We start from the raw sequence: 19,561 nt of genomic DNA on the forward strand, positions 1-19,561 counted from the left end.
TCCACGTAACTAAGCAAAGTTCCATAACAGTAAAAATAAACTACTTTTTCTGCATTATATTTATATTTAACAAAAATCTTAGTTTTATGTGTCTTTAAAATATCTCCAATGGCTAAAGCATTTAAATGGACATCTGTAGATAACAGTCTCTGATGAGGTTGTCTCTTCAGGATATGTTCACAGAGCTGTGAGGATCACAGCTCCATAAACGCATCCTAATACGAAATTTCAGTAGTAAATTTAAGTAAAAGGTTTCTTGCGCTTCTTCCTCTCCCATGAATAAAAACTTACCTGTTAAAGCGTGGATCTGCATAGGCATCAGGGATGTTAAGGACTTCTCCTGTTCTTGCCACTTGACCAGCTATTCCTTTTTCTATAGAAAATCTGCAGAAAATAAAAATGCGTGTTAGTCACAATATGAACTACCTTCAGCGTAGTCTATCTTGGGCACAGTAATGGATAATTGTTCCCAAACAGTGTCATTTTGATGCTTTTACGAGAAAATTCTTACAAGGCAACAAGATAGTAGTAAATAACAAAAATAAAGCAGCACATATTAATAGAGACTTCCTGAAAACATTATATAACGACATAGTTTAATACCAAAGATGGCATAATATGACCAATTTAGTGACAAGAATTCAAAGTCTTTGTTAACCCTGGGGTTATGCCTAATAAACATGACTTTCATGAACTAGAGACTTGTGTTCACGTTCACAAGCTATTGATTTTATCAACATTTTTACATATTCATTGTTTCTTTAGACACACCAAAGGCAATACAGAGCTTGTTTCTTCAGGGGGGCAGGTTTATTTGGTAAAATAAACTTTGGAAAAAGACCACTACATATTTCAAAGGTAAACATTATATGCATTTGCCATGTATACTTCAGAACAACTAGCTTGTTTTATCTCATGACATTCAAGTAATGCCATGGTAGTAACTGCATTTCTTAATTACTACAATAAAGTTAAACCCATCAAATATTGTGGAATTCAATCATAAAAATTCATAAGTCTGTCTTGCAAGAAAATAACTTTCAATTCTTTGACATAAAACAACTATGATATACAGGCACAAAAGAATTTGTGAAGAAAAATAAGGAGAAATTATCACACGTGGAACACATTCAAATCTAAACGTACTCAGGCAGTATTCTGCCCTCACTGAAGTTAGTGACAAGGCTGACAGGATTTCGCCCCGCACACCTGATTTTGAATTAGTTTCTTCTGCTGCTTCTAATGATATGTATATCACACCAACTTAAGACTCCTTCCTGATGACTGACTGACTCAGTGTCAATTTCTTACGGACGTTCAGTTGTACCTTTCTTTCACAGTACAGCACCCGTGAAACGGCTCACACCCTTGCATTCAGAGTTAACATTTCAATAATTTTCATACAGAAAAGACAGAAAGATATAAGCAAGAAAAACAATTATCAAGAAGGAGTATGCAAGTGTATGTTAAAGCAGGGCACCTTTTTTTTTAATTGACACCACCTCCTTTCTTGTTAGTATGTAAATTGTACCAAGTTTGAGTCCTTCCATTCTCACTCACACAATGTAGTAAGTAGGAGTAGGTTTGTCTAAATGATTTTAAGTGAAGATATGAATCACATCTCATATCGACTCAGAACTTTAGAAGCATATGGAGGAATTGAAAAAATATCTGAGAACATCTATGCTGAGTATATTAAGAAAATTTTAGTGCAGGAAATTTTATCATACATTTCTTTCTTTATAAGAAGCTGCAGGTTTGAAACATGTATGTCTTTGAAAACTTTGATTTGTATCTATTTAAGATTTATAGTTTTCGAAAAGTGAAAAATGTTATATTTACTTTGTCATTTTGCCTCTTGGTTTTCATATATATAAAAATTACATACTTACGACATGAAGCAGAAGTAAATACCAATTTTAGGCATAGAATCCTATGTATTCATTACAAGCCCATACACATTTTCAAATTCACCACTTCAGGCATACTTCCAAATCATAATTATTTAAAATTCTGAAAATACTCTAAATGCATATGAGAAAAGTAAAACTTATATTACTAGACTTGAAATCTTCAAAGCCAATGACTAGTCCATACGAGATTGTACGTATCTCTAATCCATCTGCAAGAACTACAAATTGTGATTTCCTTGCTTTGGATGTGCTTAAATAGCACAAACTTCAATTCTTCTTGGGAACCCTTTTGGGAAAAAAAGTCCCAGACTGGCAGAACTATGGAGTAGGTGCACCTTTACCTGCACCTTTACCTACCTCAGAACACCTGTGTTTTTTTCCCAACATGATTTCCAAAAGGACCGCCTCCGGAAGACGGCATTTCCAAGAGTGACGTTATAGCTTCAGAGACGTTGTTTCGATGGCACTGCAATGTCATCCCCAGAAGTACTACCTTCTGGAGGCGGGTCCTGGTGGGAATGATATCACAGTATGACAAGTATTGTCAGGTACCTGCAGATAGTCACAGAGGCTGGGTAATAAAATGCCTGCACATCTGTAGTTTTAATGAAATTGCATTCTTCTGCTAGCTACTCTTACCTTATTTCTTTGGTCTTCTTGAAGACAGGTTTCCCATCATTTTCTTCCCCAATATCAAAAAGGTCTGAATACAGCTCCTTATTTTTGTGGTCAACCTGGAAGAGTGCACATCTATCTGCATTCACCAGGTTTTTTGCATATATCTATAGACAAAAAAACAAAACTGGAGTTAATGGTTGTTAGCTTATCACCAGCCATTCACCTGATAAAAACATAAAAATAGTTTTCAGAAATTAGCCAGAAGGAAAATCTGTTTTAAGGAGCATCCATCTTCACGTCACACTTTTGGGATATAATTAAAAATGAAAGTTGGTCTTTTATTCAATATTTTTTGTAAATTAGAGTGCTTTTATCTTTGAGGAATGCGGGAATATCTTTAGAGGCTTGAATGTTTTCTAGAAGGAAAAAAGGCTTCCTATTACACTTTTTTTTAATGCTTTTCAAGATGTTAACTTTCTTCCCTCTGTGGTTAGATAATATTTAGATTTACTTGATTTTTAATAGATAGGAAAGCCTAAGAACATTTTTGGGTTCTTTATCTTCAGTGCAAATACATTGATATGGAATATCCAAGAAAGAGAGGCTAGTGTTTGTTTCTAAAAAAGCTAAAGGTGCCTGTAATACATAGCAATGAACAAACAGGGAAGATTTTAAGTGTCATTATGGACTGCTCTATCCAGTGGTATAGGAAATGACTGTGCTTTCCTGATGCTAGGGACAGTTCTTACACAAAAGCTGAGACTTGGTAGTTCTACATGAACTAACCAAAGCCCACAAGGTATCACCCATTGTCAAGAAAGTACCACAGTACAGCAATAAACTTGCATGATTTCTATCATACTTTGACTAGCTAGTTTTATCTTAGCAAAACTATTTGCCAGCAAGTACTGATTATCAGAAAAGAGTCTTGTCCTGGGAACACTGCAGCTATTAATTGAAATGTTTCTCAGACATAGTATGGACTTTCTGAGAACAAGAGTAAACAAGGAACCAAGACAAACAAGGATCACTGTGTTAACTTCAGATACCTTATAGACAGGTTCGAGAACCTGCTCTATCCAGTTCCATAAGTTTCCTATGTTTCTTATCTGTTCAGAAAGTATAGTAACTGCACAGTAGAACACAATCTTAGAAGGAGCTCACTCGACTTTTATAAATTGTATAATAGCTATCTAGTCATTCAGTAACAGAAATAGGCAAAGATGCATCTTGGTGTGCAATGCATGCAGGTGGGATGTCTAACAATTCAGAGGACTTCCATATTAATGAAATAACTTCCCCTCCTCCTTCTCTCTTGTCTTTCAAAAACCTAAAATACTTCTTTTCATATTAATGCAAACAGACAAACATTACAGCATGGCAGCAAAAAACCCCTATGAAATGACAAATCATTAGTTGTGAGGCCTAATCCTTCATCACATGAGCTATATAATGGGAGCTGCACAGAAACCATCCAGACTAACTCCACAAAACCTGCAAGGCCCTCCTGTACTGAAAAAAATCCCTGGCTGGAAAGATTGTGTTGCTTTTTTCTCCATTTGCTCCATGAGAGCAGTAGAAAGTCTGCAGCCTAAGAGGTACCCTTTGCAAAATATTTCCTACTCAAGAGCATTAAGAAGTTTAAAGATCTTGACAACTCGTACCATTTACTCCCTTGCTCAGAATAGACTGAATATAAACTGTGCCAAAAAGGACAAGGGGTCCAGTAAATGCTTCTCTACACCTATTCAGAAACTTTATCAGATTTCTTTATGTAAAGAACAGAACAGTGTTGATCTTACACAATTAAACCTTTGTGTTCTAATGGATATGACTCAAGAACTTACCTTGAGTTGTGACTCAAGCTTTTGAAAAATAACTGCCTAAACATTACTAATTGAGGGAAATAGTGAAAATAATGAGGAAGTCTTACTTCTCTAAAAACCTTGTTCAAATCCAGGCCAGTGGCTGAAGGGCAATATGAATACAAAAGGTCTGCTTTGCATTGTCAATAGAGAGGCCAGTGACCACCTTTTGAGTATGTTCCTTGTAAGTACTCAAACATCCTGCTAAAAAAATTTGCAAGGCTACTGCTTTCCCTTTATATTCAAAACCACCGTTATATCACTAACTTTTCTGAGGGATTTTTATGAAAACAAAAATGAGGAGAATGCTAAAATCTCTCTACTTTTTAATTTATTATTACAGGAACAAATCAAACTAAGTGCAGTCATCCGAAGGGTGACATAATGAGGTAAAATTGTGTCACACTTTTCTCACTATGAGGCACAGAATAAGCCACATAATGATAACATCACACTCCCATAAAATAGCAATAAATGTGCAAACACATAATTCAATTAACTGGCTCAAGAAACAGCCAACTGCTACAGCTTACAAAGGAAGCTGAGTATGAAACATCTACGCAGGTTAAAATGCAGAATCACAATGTGGCCAAGCGTTGGAAAAGATGAAAGAGTAAGCATATTTTACTGCCAATTGTGTTTTCTACCAGACCTGTATTCATAGAGGAGGACAGGGAAGAATACCAATATTTGTTCTCAATGCCATATGTTATATCACACCACTTCTTTTAAATGTGAAGCTATTTTTAAGCAGTTAATTTAAATTGGGAAGTAATTTTCTATAATGTGTCCTATGAGCAGAATTCTTGACAGCGTATGAACTAGAATAAGACAAATGCTGCAGAATATTTTCCATTACTGATTCAAGTTTGTAAATAAAACTATTTTTATATTGTTTGTATTCTAAAATTGTTGGGTTTGAATAGTCTGGCTAAGAATAACACTTCAAGGATTAGGGCAAGTATCAAAGTACTGCTGGAGGGTAATTTTTTGTATACGCAAATTGAAGCAGTAGTATCACAGACCTGGTTAAGATTTACGTCCAGGAAAAAGAACTGCAGTATGCAATGGGTGTGCCTACAGCTATAAAACATAACTCATATTTCAAAGACTTAAAATTTACTACGAACAACTAGTCCATGTTATTTGTAAACACTATTCAGGAAATAATTCTGAATTCAAAATTGATTCAAAAAATTGTAATCTATTTCTGAACTACTTTAATTCATTGATTAAACACAGTCTTAGTTATTTTAATGGCCTTGGATTTAGTAAGTTTTATAAATTATTGACTGTCACTAGTTATGGGTATAAATACTTTACAAAGCAAAAGGGATGTCAAGTCTTGCATATCTCATTCAGCAAATGGAACAAATACTCTAGGAGTAATGTTTGACCTCTAGTTCTCCCTACAGACAGCAACTTCTTCAGGAGTGTTTTGCAGCATGTAGCAAATTGAATTTAGGAAAAAAGAATCAATACAACAAGCTGAAATAGAAAGAAAAATGGAAGCCTTTCTGTTCCAGTTTTCAAGCCTTCTGAAAAAACACAGTAATAAACACTTAGTTCAGAGACAGTCATGTTTCATTGCTTATGAAAGCTGTGAAACAAAGTTGTTGCGACAATGAAAAATCACACTGAACTTTGCCACTTGCTTCCATATAGAGACGTTAATACTGTTTGTATTACATGTCCATTATAAACAGCTCATATATTTCAATGATGTAATGTCTTACTTCAAGGAAAGAATGAAGGACTTTAATAACTAAGACCAATAAACTGAGCAGTGAAAAAGACAACTTACCATTATATGTTCAAGTAGAGAATCTATTGCCACTATATTATCAAAATACGTTCTGCAGAGAAAAAGAAGTCAGTAAATATTGGCATTTAGTCAAACACTGTCAAATGGCTGTCAGGGGCTCTTGTTCCACAATCAAATGGCTGTCAGGGGCTCTTGTTCCACAATCGCTTAACAGTGGAGTCCAAATACGTGATGACAAACTTCTGCACCTTGAAAATCACTGACTGGCTTGCTATAGCACAAGCGAATTGAGAAACGGCCCCAGTTCTGTTCCTTCAAGCCATTATTCTACAATAACACAATTGTAGAATATTGTCCATAATATGTACAATTTGATTTGTAGAAAAAGTCTACCAAATGTTGCCTACCATGGATTGAATAGGCTTCTGCTGAGCAACACCAAGAATGTATCAAAATGCTTTGCCACCCTTTACACACTGAAAATTTTAAAAGGAGAAGAAAAAAAGGGGGGAAAAAAGCAATCCAGAAGATTAAAAAATAATAACTTCTTCCATTGCTGATATATATTTTGAAAGCAGGTAGATAGTACCTTATTAGGTTGATACATAGAGGACTATGTACTCAGAACTAATAAAAACTATGTATTGTAGATAAATTCAGGTCATATTATCCAATCCTGAACTCCACTTAAAAGATAATGATATATAAAACTCTTAATGAGTCTTCTCTATCAACCCAGGTGTAGCACATTGAAGTTGTAGAAAAAGACTGGTCTTGTGACTTAAAAGAAAAAAAGTACCTCAGTTTCATAGCAAAGTGGTAACTGTCTGAAGACAGTTAAGAACATTGAAAGATAAAGGTCAAATATATTAGTAAAAGAAGCCTAAATCGTCCACATGCCAAGTCTTAATATCTCTCGGATTACAATGTTCCCAGCAGACAAAGACATTGATTGCCCCATGGCCTTGAACATATACACAGCTTGATTCTGTTTGGGTCTAGTTGAAAAGAAATATATAATACATCAACCTCACATTGTCAGGGACTTGAAGAGGTGGAGCACTGCATACTATGCCCTTTCTAAAATGTTACAGAACATGTCCCAGTGACACTGCATGCTAACAATTTCCTCGCTGAGTAGGAAACCCTCTTCCCATGCAAGAAAAGGTACAGGCCATTTCTAAGAGCAAGTTATTTAGTTTCTCGCTAGTTCAAGTCTTTACCTATATGAAGTTCATAAAGTTGTTATTAAATTATATTCCAGTTTTGTGGCTCAAAACATGGGGTTTCTTTTCTTTTAAAACTAAACAATTCTAACAATTGATAATATTGTACAAGAGGTATTTTCTTGCAGAAATACATACTAAGTATTTGCAGTATCTATTCTAATTTTTATCTTAAAACTGTAAAGCAATTACGAAGTTCTTTAAAACAATCTCAGTACTATGCACCAAGAGTAAATTGCCAGCCTATAAATTTGTGTAGATTAATATAGAGTTCTCCGGTAAACTAGTCCAGTACAGATGTTAGCAACATGAAAGCACTCTGGAAGGAACATAATTGTGCAAGACACTGCAGTAAGAGGGCAGCTCTGGCAAAGGAATGATAAGTGTTGTTCAGGAGACATGCTCTGAACCTACACTGAAGTTAAAAAAAATGCTTTCCCCAAGGAAAAAAAACAATTAGGAAAAACATTTGGATGCAACCAGCTTGCCCTCCTTGCAAAGGGTAGACCCTCTGAGGTGTATCACTCCCCATTCCAGCCCAATGGACTGGGCTGCCTGCATTCCTGAGGAATGGCATAGGAATCTTGGACATCCTCTAATCTCATGTTTGAGAATTGTTCTTCAAGACCCACAGAAGTGTTTGTAACAGCAAAAATGCTAGACATCTCATCTTTTGACAAAATCATCAATCCTTTGTGATACACTTAGACATTCAAACCTTCTAAACTTGGCCATGAAGAGAGATCGCAAGCCCATTTGTTATTTCTCAAAAGGTGGACAGGTTTAACCATAACGGAAGAGAGGGAAGAAACCAATACAAAAGAACATAAGAGTAAACATAAGAGAGGGAAGAAACCAATACAAAAGAACATAAGAGTAAACAAAGTCTGTGAGGCATAGTCAGAGGTCACATTTTCTTCTGCACCACCACCAAAGAAAAAGTTTAACAGATATACACAACTGCCACCCACATCATTGTTTCTTGTCCCTGTGCTGAATTTTGTCCATGGATTTTGCCCATCCTCTGCACTATGCCTTTGCACCTGCTTGTTAGCTACAGTGTAAAACACAGATAGACAGGAACAGCCATATTAGAAAAGCTCAACAGAATAAACTGATGAGATTATAGTGCAAATCAAACTCACTTTGATACATCAAGCAAGAAGTCATTTAGTTCAGTCTGCTTGGCAAGGCCCCGGCACACCTGGAAACACAGATTACATTATCATTTGCTCCACAAGAACACTGAAGTCAGAGGGAACACAGTCTACCCATTCAATTTGTATGAAAAAAAACCCCACCACTACTAGTATACACATACGCTGCAGCACTGTATAAAATTAAAAACTGGATTTGTGTGCTGGGCTTCAATCTTAGCTATCTAGCGGCTGAGTCAAAACTGCCAAGCGCAATTAACATCTTTCTTAAGACACTGTGAAAGATGTTGGTTGTTACATTTGTTCATGCTGCCTCAAAGGCTGCCACTGAAAGTGTTTGTGGAATCAAGGACACCTCCCTATCCAGATCCTCAGTCCTTCTGAGGATGTTGAATATTTTGTCTGCTTTTTTCCTTAGTATATTTTTGCCACTTTTTTACAGGTTGCAAAGTAGCATGCAGACACAACTGAAGACTGACATCAGGCAGGTTTAGTCAAGCTAAGTAGCAGATGATGAATGGTTCACTTTGGGAGAAATCAGCATGAATATGAACATAAAAAATAGTATGCATACATTTTAGAAGCAAAGTGCAAGATGAATCAAAGCTTGTAACTGTATTTTTACTTCACCTAATTGCATACTCTGTATCTAAAGTGCAATTGTACACCTGTGTAGTACTAAAGCAAGAAGTGAGATAAAAAAAACAAGCCTCTACTGCTTCTACATTTTATAAAATAAAATATCACTCAGAACTAGTTGCATCTGTGATCTGTGCAATGCACACACAAATACACAAAATACGACAAACTACATCAACAAGCCTTGCTCTTGCATGACTAAGTAATTAGGTACAGCTTCTTGATATACGCTACTTCCTAAAGACCAGCTGTGAGTATGGTAGTTAAGGCCCAACATCAGATCTCTTTCGTTCTTCTCATGCAAAAACTTAAGAAGGTGAAGCCTTCTGCTTAGCAGAAGGGAGAGAAATTAAAATTACCAGTAGACAGGCGTAAACTAAACTTTCCATGTTCTGGTTTTCTAGGTGTGAAAGACTTCTTAGCTGAAGTGGTAGCCTTTGCTACAAAGTGAAGGTACAACCACATGTAATTGCTATTCTACAACAGCCTACACCAGCTAATTCTGCCATGTGCCAGGGTAAATGACCATCTCAAACACAGTCTTCTAGCACCAAGGTGACAAATATTAGAGATACAGAAAAGAAAAGCAGGAAGCTTTGTGTGAGTCTTCTGCCAAGTGCATGAAAAACACCTTGAAAAAAAAGAATTGCACAAACTTCCTCCTTTGTGTTGACAGAAAAGTCTATTTTAGCATCTTCTGTAAGTTGATAGAGTATGTTTAGTTTCAGCGTTTCTGTCTTCTATTAGCTGAAGTAACAAAACACATTATCAAAGTTGCTAGGGTTTGCTCAAGCAGCTTGCACCGTGTGGGCCTTCATTAGGTGCAGCATCCATAATGGGAGCAGTTACGGGACCATGAAGCAGCTAGCAAGGATGGCTTGAAGTAGGCTTAGCCAGCAACACCTAGTAATTTCAAACTGAACTCCACAGCAGGAAAAAAAACCCTAACCAGTTGGCCTACAGCTGCCTTCTTAAAAGAAAAAAAAAATAAAAATTGCAAAGTTGTTATAATTCTGCTTTAACAATTATTTATCTACTTTATTAAAGTTTCTTTTTCCTTTACTAAAATACTGTTTGTTATTTGATACACAGTTGCAAGTGAGGAAAATTAGCTCAATCAATATAAAAAACGTTAGCATAGTTTTCCTAGGTTCAGGGAAGGGGTCTGAATGAATGTTTTATTAACAGTAGTGACCTCCATCTAAATTTGATCATAATCCATGTTCCTACCAATCATGTTCTGTAGAAGGGTTACAAAATGAAAAAATAAAAAACCCCAAACACTCACACTTACTTGTACTTGATGTATTGCTACTGAAGCCCATGCAAGATTTGCTGTTGCAACCTGAAACAAAAGAAAAGAAACTAATTCTGAAGAAACCTTGAAAACTGCACATCAGTTACATGCTCATTTTTTCTATCTATCACCTAAGTAAATTGACCGAGCTGTTTTAGACAGGCAGGTAGTGACAATTTGTGGGAACACAGTTATTTTGTGAAAGTCTCAATATACTTGGGAGTGTTTCAATTTTAGTAAGGTACATTCAATCATAAGAGAACCACCCTTATTTTTTGGTATAAAAAAAATGCCTACCAAAGCTCTTCGGAAGCAGCATTGCGAACACATCAGCTCAGAAATACAACATCAAAAGAAACATTCCATGAGCCCAGGGCTTTAAAAATTACATTATATATGTTGTTGAAAGGCATCTGCCATAGAAATAAAATATCCCACAGCATCTTTCCAGGGTTGTATCTATTCAGCCACAGCCATTTCACGCTGTAAACAGGCACTCTCTCTTTCACTATCATTTTGGTGGCAGAAGAACCAGTCCTAATCCCTCAGTTCAAGACCAGTGTTTTAAGTATGACAGTTTCCAGGCAACATTTTGAGCAAATGTCATGTAAACTGCAGTTAACGAAGATGAGCTACCATGCATAATCTCCTGTCCTTGAAACACAGGAGCTTTATAGAAACACAGATGACAGAAATACAAGAGGTCTTTTGCTGCACACCCTACTAAAGTACTTTTTTTTTTTTTAGAAGAACACACAGCCCACATTTTATAATAGCTGCTAATGGCATCCAAAGTTTTTCTGACACATAAAAATGAAAAGAATGCTTTAGAACACTCAGAAAGTGACCTTAGAATATTTTTAAACTACTAATAAAATACATTTATCTAGCAGTCAGTCTTTTCCAAGTAGAACATTCATGGACTTCAGTTACAGAGGGTATTTCATATAACATTAAAGCTTCATATTTGCACAGAAAAGTCCGTGTCTGAGATCTATCTGAATTGTAGATTGATTAATGTAACAGGATGGTTTAAAAAAAAATAAATACATTCCGTGTAAGCAGCAGAATCAATAAAATTTGGGTTTGTATGAATGTCTGTTCATTGTTTTGTGAGGAGGGACACTGGCAGCACCACACTAATTCAGCCCCCTACTATGGTCTCCACTTACTGGTGAAAAAATACCAGGCGTGAAACTGAGGCTGAAGCAACATTGAGTGCCTAACTGATATCACGTTTATGCTGGGCTACTTAGGTTACTGATAAACAGAATATACAATTAACAAATATTGCTGTTCTTTACTTCTTTGAGAGGGCTAGTTTTAGTCTCTCTGGTCTGCACATTTTCTGTCCTTTTCACAAGAATAATTCCTGTTCCATACAGCTAAACTGCTCCATCCGGCACCTCATACCACTATCAGACCTGGCTAGAATTCACTCCATTTTGTCCTAATTTCTGTCTTCAGGTTCCGTTGCTTGGACAAGGGTACAGAGAGAAATGAATGGTACGTTCATCTTGATGTGAGAGCCATCTTAATGCATAGATGGGACACAAAAGGATTCTCGTTCAGACATAAGAATTAAGATGCACTTTTAACACCCTTAATATGGTGACAGCGTTTGAGACTTTTAGTCTATTTTTAAACTTGCTTGTACTTGGCTAACAACTCATTACTTTGGATTGACAAATGGACATGTACTGACAATGTAGCTACAAAGGTCCTGTATAATTGCAGTAAACCATGCAGTGTAGAGAACAGTCATGGAAATGGGAGTCAGTTATAAATGGCAACTTTTTGAATGGCATAGCAGCTTATCCAGGTACCAACACATCTACATCACACAGTTTCAAAGAACATCTAGGTCAGGAGACAAAGTATAGTGAGTAAATCTTGATGACTCACAGGCTAAAGAAAAGGCTGACCCAAAACCAGCACATGGTTGTCAGCCTAGAAATAAACCAGGAGACATAAGGACCCAACAGCTGTCAACTGCCCTCTCACTGCAAAGCATTCTGGAGAGAGTATCTGGATATGCAGATCTTTGTGCAAAACTTCTGTAAATTCCACCTGGACATACACTCTTGGTGCCTGAGAGGTGGGGATATAAGAACCTGAATCTCTTTTGCTTCAGTTTTACTTTAAAATAACATCCATTTCCCCTCCTCTGAGACCTACCATTGTGACTTGCTATACTGTTGTTACAGCACTGCAACATTAGGTTTTACCATCGGGATCATTTGAGAAGTCACACCAAAAGAGTCAACTAAAATAAATAAACAAAAAATCTTCCTGTACTGTAAAATAAATCTTTACTGAAAAGTTAAAATTGAGACTCAGGATAACTTGGCAGTTTCCTCCTTACATAAACTGATTTAATTTTTTGACGTTTGATTTACACTTACATTTCATTCACCTGCTCTGCATTCACTCCTCTAACAACTCTGTATTCAGTTTATAACCAATAAAGAACTCTTGAACCCTTTTTTCCACAAACGAACATAGGGTAAAATTCTTGACATGTCCCTGTACTTGCAGATGTAGTTTGCCCCCTGTGACTGGAAATATAAATCACTGTCTGTTTTTGTCAATAAGTAACATTCAGTGAGAACAAAAATCAAGTATGAAAATTGTAAAGAACACGAGGAGAATGCGAGAAGAAAGTCGGGGGGAGGAGGAACTTAAGTGCCGACCACTGTGGGGAAGTGGGAAAAGGCTGGATGTCAGCTCACCTCTTGGTGACTAAGGTGAAAGGCTTCCTTGCCCCAGTGACGGTAAAGCTCCAGGATCCCAATCAGATCACCAATTGCAGTGACAATTGGCAAACACAGAACAGATTGGATACGAGTCCCTGATTCCAGTCCAGTACCTTTGGGAAATCGCTCATCCTAGAAAACATAAACATAATCTGATAAAACATGAATATCGTAACACTAACATGAAAGATATACTAATGTTTTCTTCCCTCTTCTGGCTGATCAAATCTGCAGAAAAATGATAAAAATCACTGAAACCCATATATCTCATCATAATTATTACACATTATTAAAACATTACTAAAAAAACGCAATTAAAAAAGTCCCAGCATTAATTTACATACATAGATAACCTTATTAATGTGAAGTCAGAGTTAGCTGTAATATTAGTCCTGGGTTTGTTATCATTAAGTGAACTGCTCAAATTTCACCATTACCAAGCAGTCAGCAGTGCTTGCAAGGAACAAACATCAAAACCTGAGGCTAAGGCTTCTACTTATACAGTTACAATCCTCAACCAAATCCCGAGGAGGAAAATGTGTTCTCAAGAAGTTATGCATGAGAGTAAGAATCTTTCTTCTTTCCTTGCTTGTGCATGCTAAATAAACCAGTTGCAATAGTTGGAGGAACAAATGTTGAAATAATCCTTCCAGTTGCTATAAAAGGCCCAAATTCCTAACTTTTAATCTACACAAGGAATGTCCGAGGCTTTACAGCTTTAGTTCCCCATGGAGAAAAACTCATGAAGACCTGAGATATCACTTGGATGTTACAAATAGTAAGGCAGTAAGTAGCCAACACGAAGTGTGTGAGACCCACTTCATTGCACATCAGTCCTCCAGTACTTGACTGTACCAGATGTTCCCTGCAGGCTTTGCTTAGGCAAGACAGACACTCCTTCAAGGCTGATCAAAATCTCTCCTTTTTCAAAGAAAACAGCAAGGAATCTCTACCTCAGTTACTAAGATGACAATCAATTTGAACAGCTAGGAACAAATGACAGACAAAAGAGAATAGGAAGCATTTTGCAACACAGCCTCTTACTTTCTGGTTTTAATTCTGCTCTCCCTCAAAAAAGGGCTCGCAAGTCTATCTGCAAGCACTTCCCTTTCACTGTTGAGATGCTCCCCAAAATCACATGACAGCAAACCAAAACAAATCTCTCTGTTCAGTCAATAACCCATCGATACTATAAACTAACAAAAAGTTCAAAATTCCTCCTCACTACCTACCCATCCATTCCTAAGTTCTTTATTAATGTAAAATCAATACATACAACTCTTGTACACAAGGATATGACATTAATTGGAAACTACTAGCGACAATTTAAGCCCTACATGTGACTGAAAAAACCTAACAACATATGAAATCTTTATAGTCCAGGCTGAACAGAAAGCACTGACTGTTGCTGTATAGAAAGCAACTTCTGCTTTTTGCTTTTGTGGTTCTGTTTGAGTGTACTCACATTAGGCATTTGGTATTTTGTTTGTAGGCTGGGTTTGCCCCACAGAGGTCATACATTTTTTAATATTTTTAAAAATAGAGACAGCAATGTCCAATTTTGGACACGGTATACAAAGATTGGTATTCTGGACAAAAGTCAAAAGGACAGAAAACAATGAAGAGGGAAGAGAATTTAAACATGCCTAGTGTTCTCACAACCAGATAATCATAAAGCATTCTCATAAAGTACAGTTTAAATACCAGTTTCATACAACTGCATAAATGAGACTAGATAGTGAAGTTTTTCAAAAAATTTAAAGCACGTACATACATAATGCCAAGAATTATCACAGTATTACCTTAGTTATTTTCTGAATCCTTTTGATACCAGCTACATTAGTGTGCCTTTCATGCAGTTCTTTTTTTAAATAAGTATTCTTATATTTTATATAATATAAATTCTTAGGTTTTATAAGTATTCTCTCTTTACATTAGCGTATGCAGAGATCAAGATCCTGTCTAATAACCAGAATGCTGATTGTCAGTGTGAGCTTGGCAATGCAATTAAATCAAACTTTGATTGACTAGATGAAGTCTTGTTTGGGATTAGCACACTAAGTATTTCAAGACCAAGAGGACAGGAGTTTTGACTTATAGGTCTGTTGTTTTTTTTTCTCTCCAGGTGACTGTAGTACCATTACATGCCCTTTCTGACAACCAAAATAAAGGGTAAACAGAAAAAATAACTAACTAAATAATCTTTAAACTTAAAAAAAAAAGAAAATTAAAAAAGAGAGATTCTGAAATCATTCCATTAAGCTAATCCAAACTCAAATTTATTTTCTTGGTAGAAAGACAGATGTAAATTCTCTCATCATACATTCAGCTCAATAAACATTTCAGCAACAAAATATTCATTCTAAGAACATGCTGTAATTATCTCATTAAAAAGAAAAAGCTTTTTACCCCCAGAATATTTTCTACTAACAACGTTTTTCTGGATCTGGCTACATAAGCAGATACTGTAGTGCCATGTGCGATGGGCCCTGCAGGAATGAGCCGTGGATGTCCTTCTTTAGCTCCTGGTGGTGTAAATATACACAGACTCTAGTTAGAAGGAAAAAAAAAAAAAGAAAAAAAAAAAGAATGCAATTAGAATCCCACTCTAAAGTCACCATTCAGACAGTGGATAAGTCTTCTGCTGATACCAGTCATCGCTTATATCAAGGTTGGATTGCATTTCCCTTGAATACACAAGATACCACATAGACTCAGAAGAAAATTTTACCGTCTAAGAGAAAGATTTCTTTTCTAGGATGCACTCATTTATTTTAATAGAAAATACTCAAAAAGCAGATGTAACCTTTAAATTTCTTGTTTATCACATCCCAGAGAAAGGTAATTTAAAAATAATTGTTAACACTGTATTTTCTGAAATCCAAGTGACTGTATTTGTTCCCTGTACTAGAAGAAACACTTGTTTCACTTGCTGTCTACCTAAAACTGTCTCATTTGTTAGAAAGCCAGGTATGACAACATTCACACCATGAAATATCTGATAATTGTTCTACAAGGAAAATATTAAACAAAGTAACACCACCAAAATGAATGGGATTGCAAATATTATTTTACAAAGAGAAAATCAAACACACACATAGAGGTAGAACCTACAAACCCTTCTGTACGCCAAATACTCTTCAAATCTAAAATTTAATTCATGTTTGGATGATAAATAAACTTTATGGGACAGTAGAGAGCTGGAAAACAACATCCCCATCACAGTATATTTAAAAATTTCCTTTATCTTTCCCCTTAGACAATCTGCAAAGAAGCAGCCTGTTAGCGTCAACTGATTTCAAAGTCACAAAACCACAAAAGAAACCCTGTCTCCAATGCAATCAGCGGGAACAGTTCCTTTTACCAGCAAAACCTTTCATCTTGTTTCCTTTTTTCTACATTCTTCTCACTACACCCATCCATTTATATGTCTCCTAACAGAATCCCAAAGACACTAAAAATTTTAAAGCATTTATCACTGTCACACCGTATTCAGCATAGCAGAGCTATTACTATTACGAGGACCAAATGTCCAAGATTGTACAGTATCAAAGTTATGATAATTACATGTAATCTGTTTCCTACATTTATCATTCACAAAAGGTTTCTGTAATAGTACACAAAAAGCAGATGTGCAGGTAGTCCAGATTCCAGCAGCTTAGAATGGTGCATTGCCTGGAATGTCTGTACAAAGAACTTTTAGTTTGTTTAAACAAGATTTCAGCTCAGGCTTAGCAGTAAGCAAGGAGCTTCACACTGGAGTTGTTATCATTTAAATATTACGTCATTATATGCATACTTAATTCCTTGCAGGGCAAAAAAAAATTAACAGAAAATCTATGAAAAAAATCTATTGGCCTAATTCAGTAAAGAAATTAAGTGAAGTCTAGGCATTATGAATCAATGGCATTTCTCTTACATTGCTTTGCTACACCTGTGTAGTCAGTACCACTATAGCACCTGAGTACCTCACTATCTCCAACTACGCATTACTACAACTCCTCTGCCAGTTAGGTAGTGATGCTATCCTCATTTTATAGATGGAAATTGCAATAAAAATTTTGTATTAATATGGTTATTTTGGCTGAGGCTCCAATTACAATTTCAGTACAAACTTCATAGCCAAAACAAGAGTTAAGCCTGTTCAAGAAGAATCAGCAGTTCAATGGTCAGGGCATCCAGAATAAAAATCCCTATTTTTTCTTACTTTCTTATAAATAAACAAAAAAGATACATATAATTTTTAAATTAGTATCACAGGCACTTGCCTTTACAAGCTTCAGGTTCATGTTATAACATGCACTTAAATAAACTGAAAAAGAAAATTTTACATAACAGATACAAAGAAAAGCACCTTTGATCTCAAAAAAGGTACACTATTCCAAGAAAACTGAAGAAATAAGTTCACAACTTATTTCAGTGTTCTGATATAAAATATCTTTTTAAAAAATCAAAGCAGCTAGTAGAAAGTTTTGGATATAAAGGGCATAGAAATATTGAAATACATACATAAACAAATGTTTGACCTGCTACTGTATATGAGTATAAGAAAAAGATACACTCTTTAAAAAGTATTTCTACATAGTAAGAACAATAACACTAAAATGAGTTAAATACTGAAAAGTTGGTTCATGCTGCAGGCTATTGCAAAATGTAGGAGATTAAACACAATGTTTAAACTCTTTACGTAGTCTACATTATGAGTTAAATTAAATCAACAGGACACTGAAGTCCAGAGTTGATCTGTCCAAAGATTAGCACTTTTATTCACACCATTCCTCTTACTTTTTCTTAGGACATATTAGGTTCTTTATGCCAAGATAGCAATGTATGATGCTTAGCAAAGTAATTGTGTTATTTAAATTACGTGTATAAAATGTGTTTTTCCAAACTGCTCTTGAGTCATGTCCACAACTAAATATGAAACAATACACAAACTTTTCTCAGAAACAGCTAAAACCAAACAGCCACTTTCACCAGAAAACAAAGAACTCACTTCTTCCACACATATGCATTTTTCTCCAGAAAAGGCCTTCACTAGATCTTCATAGCCAAAAAGATGTGTTGAGAACATTAAGTGCTACTAACAAAAGCTCCTTTTTCTGGCATGGTCTTTCCTATATCCTTGTATAAGCATCATTTTGGCTGGTAAACCTGTCTGTTGCTACCACCATGAAGTACTGCTGTAAATATGCACACCTATAAAGAAAAAAAGTTTGTGCACCGTTTCTAACTTCCAGTAATAAAAAGAATTTTAGAGAAGCAATCCCATTCTGCTTCTTATGGGAAACGACAGAAGGGGTCAGTCATCAGAACACCCTTCAAACTATCCAGCAGGTTCCGAATTTGCCACTATTCCTTCTTTTGACAGGTAGAACAGTAAGACTGTGCTAGGACAGATCTCCCTCTAGACCTCAAAAACCAATCCTTGATCTCCAAGGCCATAGAATAATTGATAATCTTATCTTGATCATACTGCACTGTTAGAAAGAAAGGCAAACTTTCTCCTATCCATGTATAAGCTGCAATTAGTCCATAAGCTTCTACCATTTCACATTGACTTTATACACATTGTTAATGAAGTTCCATGACTGTTGATACATTCCATATACGATCAATTGAAATCTGAATTAGTACTGTTGTAATAATAAAATCTGGGGTTCACCTACTCTCTTCTAACCATGAATCACTCCAGGATTCTTTTAATTCGCAAACGGACATTCAAATCATTCTTCACCAGCACAAAGTGTTATTAGAAATATCCTTATGCAGACATCAAATATATTGTATACAGTTTCACAAGTAAATGAAGAAATGGGTAGATCGCTTGCTTTTCTTCAGTGGGTTTGAATATCTTACTTCAAGAACAGAGTAACAGTTTACATTTCTGGTAATGACACTGAATAGTGATTAATAATCAAAATAAGGAACCAGTGGATTTTCAACCACAACTCAAATTTTACTCTCATATATTTTTTTAATTGACTATGTAAGTCCCATAATTTCCCAAATACTATACTGACAACTCACAATGCAGTAAAAGGAAAAAAGTTGAGGAGACAGTAGGATGCCTGTGCACTGCTCACAGTATTTTTTGCCACTACAATCACTCACACTGAGAATGTAAGTCATTATGAGAAACAAATATGAATACCTCTTCACTGACACTACAATGTCACTGTCCCTCTCCTGGCAAAAGATAAGTAATCTAGTGCAGACAGAGCATTAAATACCTCTACTGCCAATGAAGGAGAAGGCAATTTAGATGGGAGGGTCACTCTGGGCTTGATAATGTACCAAAAGAGCTAACTGGCTTGGAGAGTGA

General features: G+C 35.9%; 1 protein-coding gene across 2 annotated transcripts in view; it reads right to left on the reverse strand.

Annotated features, from left to right (window-relative positions):
• Nucleotides 1-19,561, reverse strand: part of PDE10A (phosphodiesterase 10A) — a 371,137-nt gene that overhangs the window by 36,760 nt on the left and 314,816 nt on the right. For both annotated transcript variants that reach the window (XM_009557723.2, XM_009557722.2), the window contains exons 6-12: nt 15,646-15,786; nt 13,213-13,368; nt 10,478-10,528; nt 8,533-8,591; nt 6,201-6,252; nt 2,553-2,695; nt 292-384 (exon numbers count right to left, since the gene is read on the reverse strand). In XM_009557723.2, coding sequence (XP_009556018.2) covers nt 292-384; nt 2,553-2,695; nt 6,201-6,252; nt 8,533-8,591; nt 10,478-10,528; nt 13,213-13,368; nt 15,646-15,786 — 695 coding nt within the window. The remainder of the gene's footprint in view (nt 1-291; nt 385-2,552; nt 2,696-6,200; nt 6,253-8,532; nt 8,592-10,477; nt 10,529-13,212; nt 13,369-15,645; nt 15,787-19,561) is intronic.

This window comes from Cuculus canorus, chromosome 3, assembly GCF_017976375.1.
Source record: "Cuculus canorus isolate bCucCan1 chromosome 3, bCucCan1.pri, whole genome shotgun sequence".
NCBI lineage: Eukaryota > Metazoa > Chordata > Aves > Cuculiformes > Cuculidae > Cuculus > Cuculus canorus.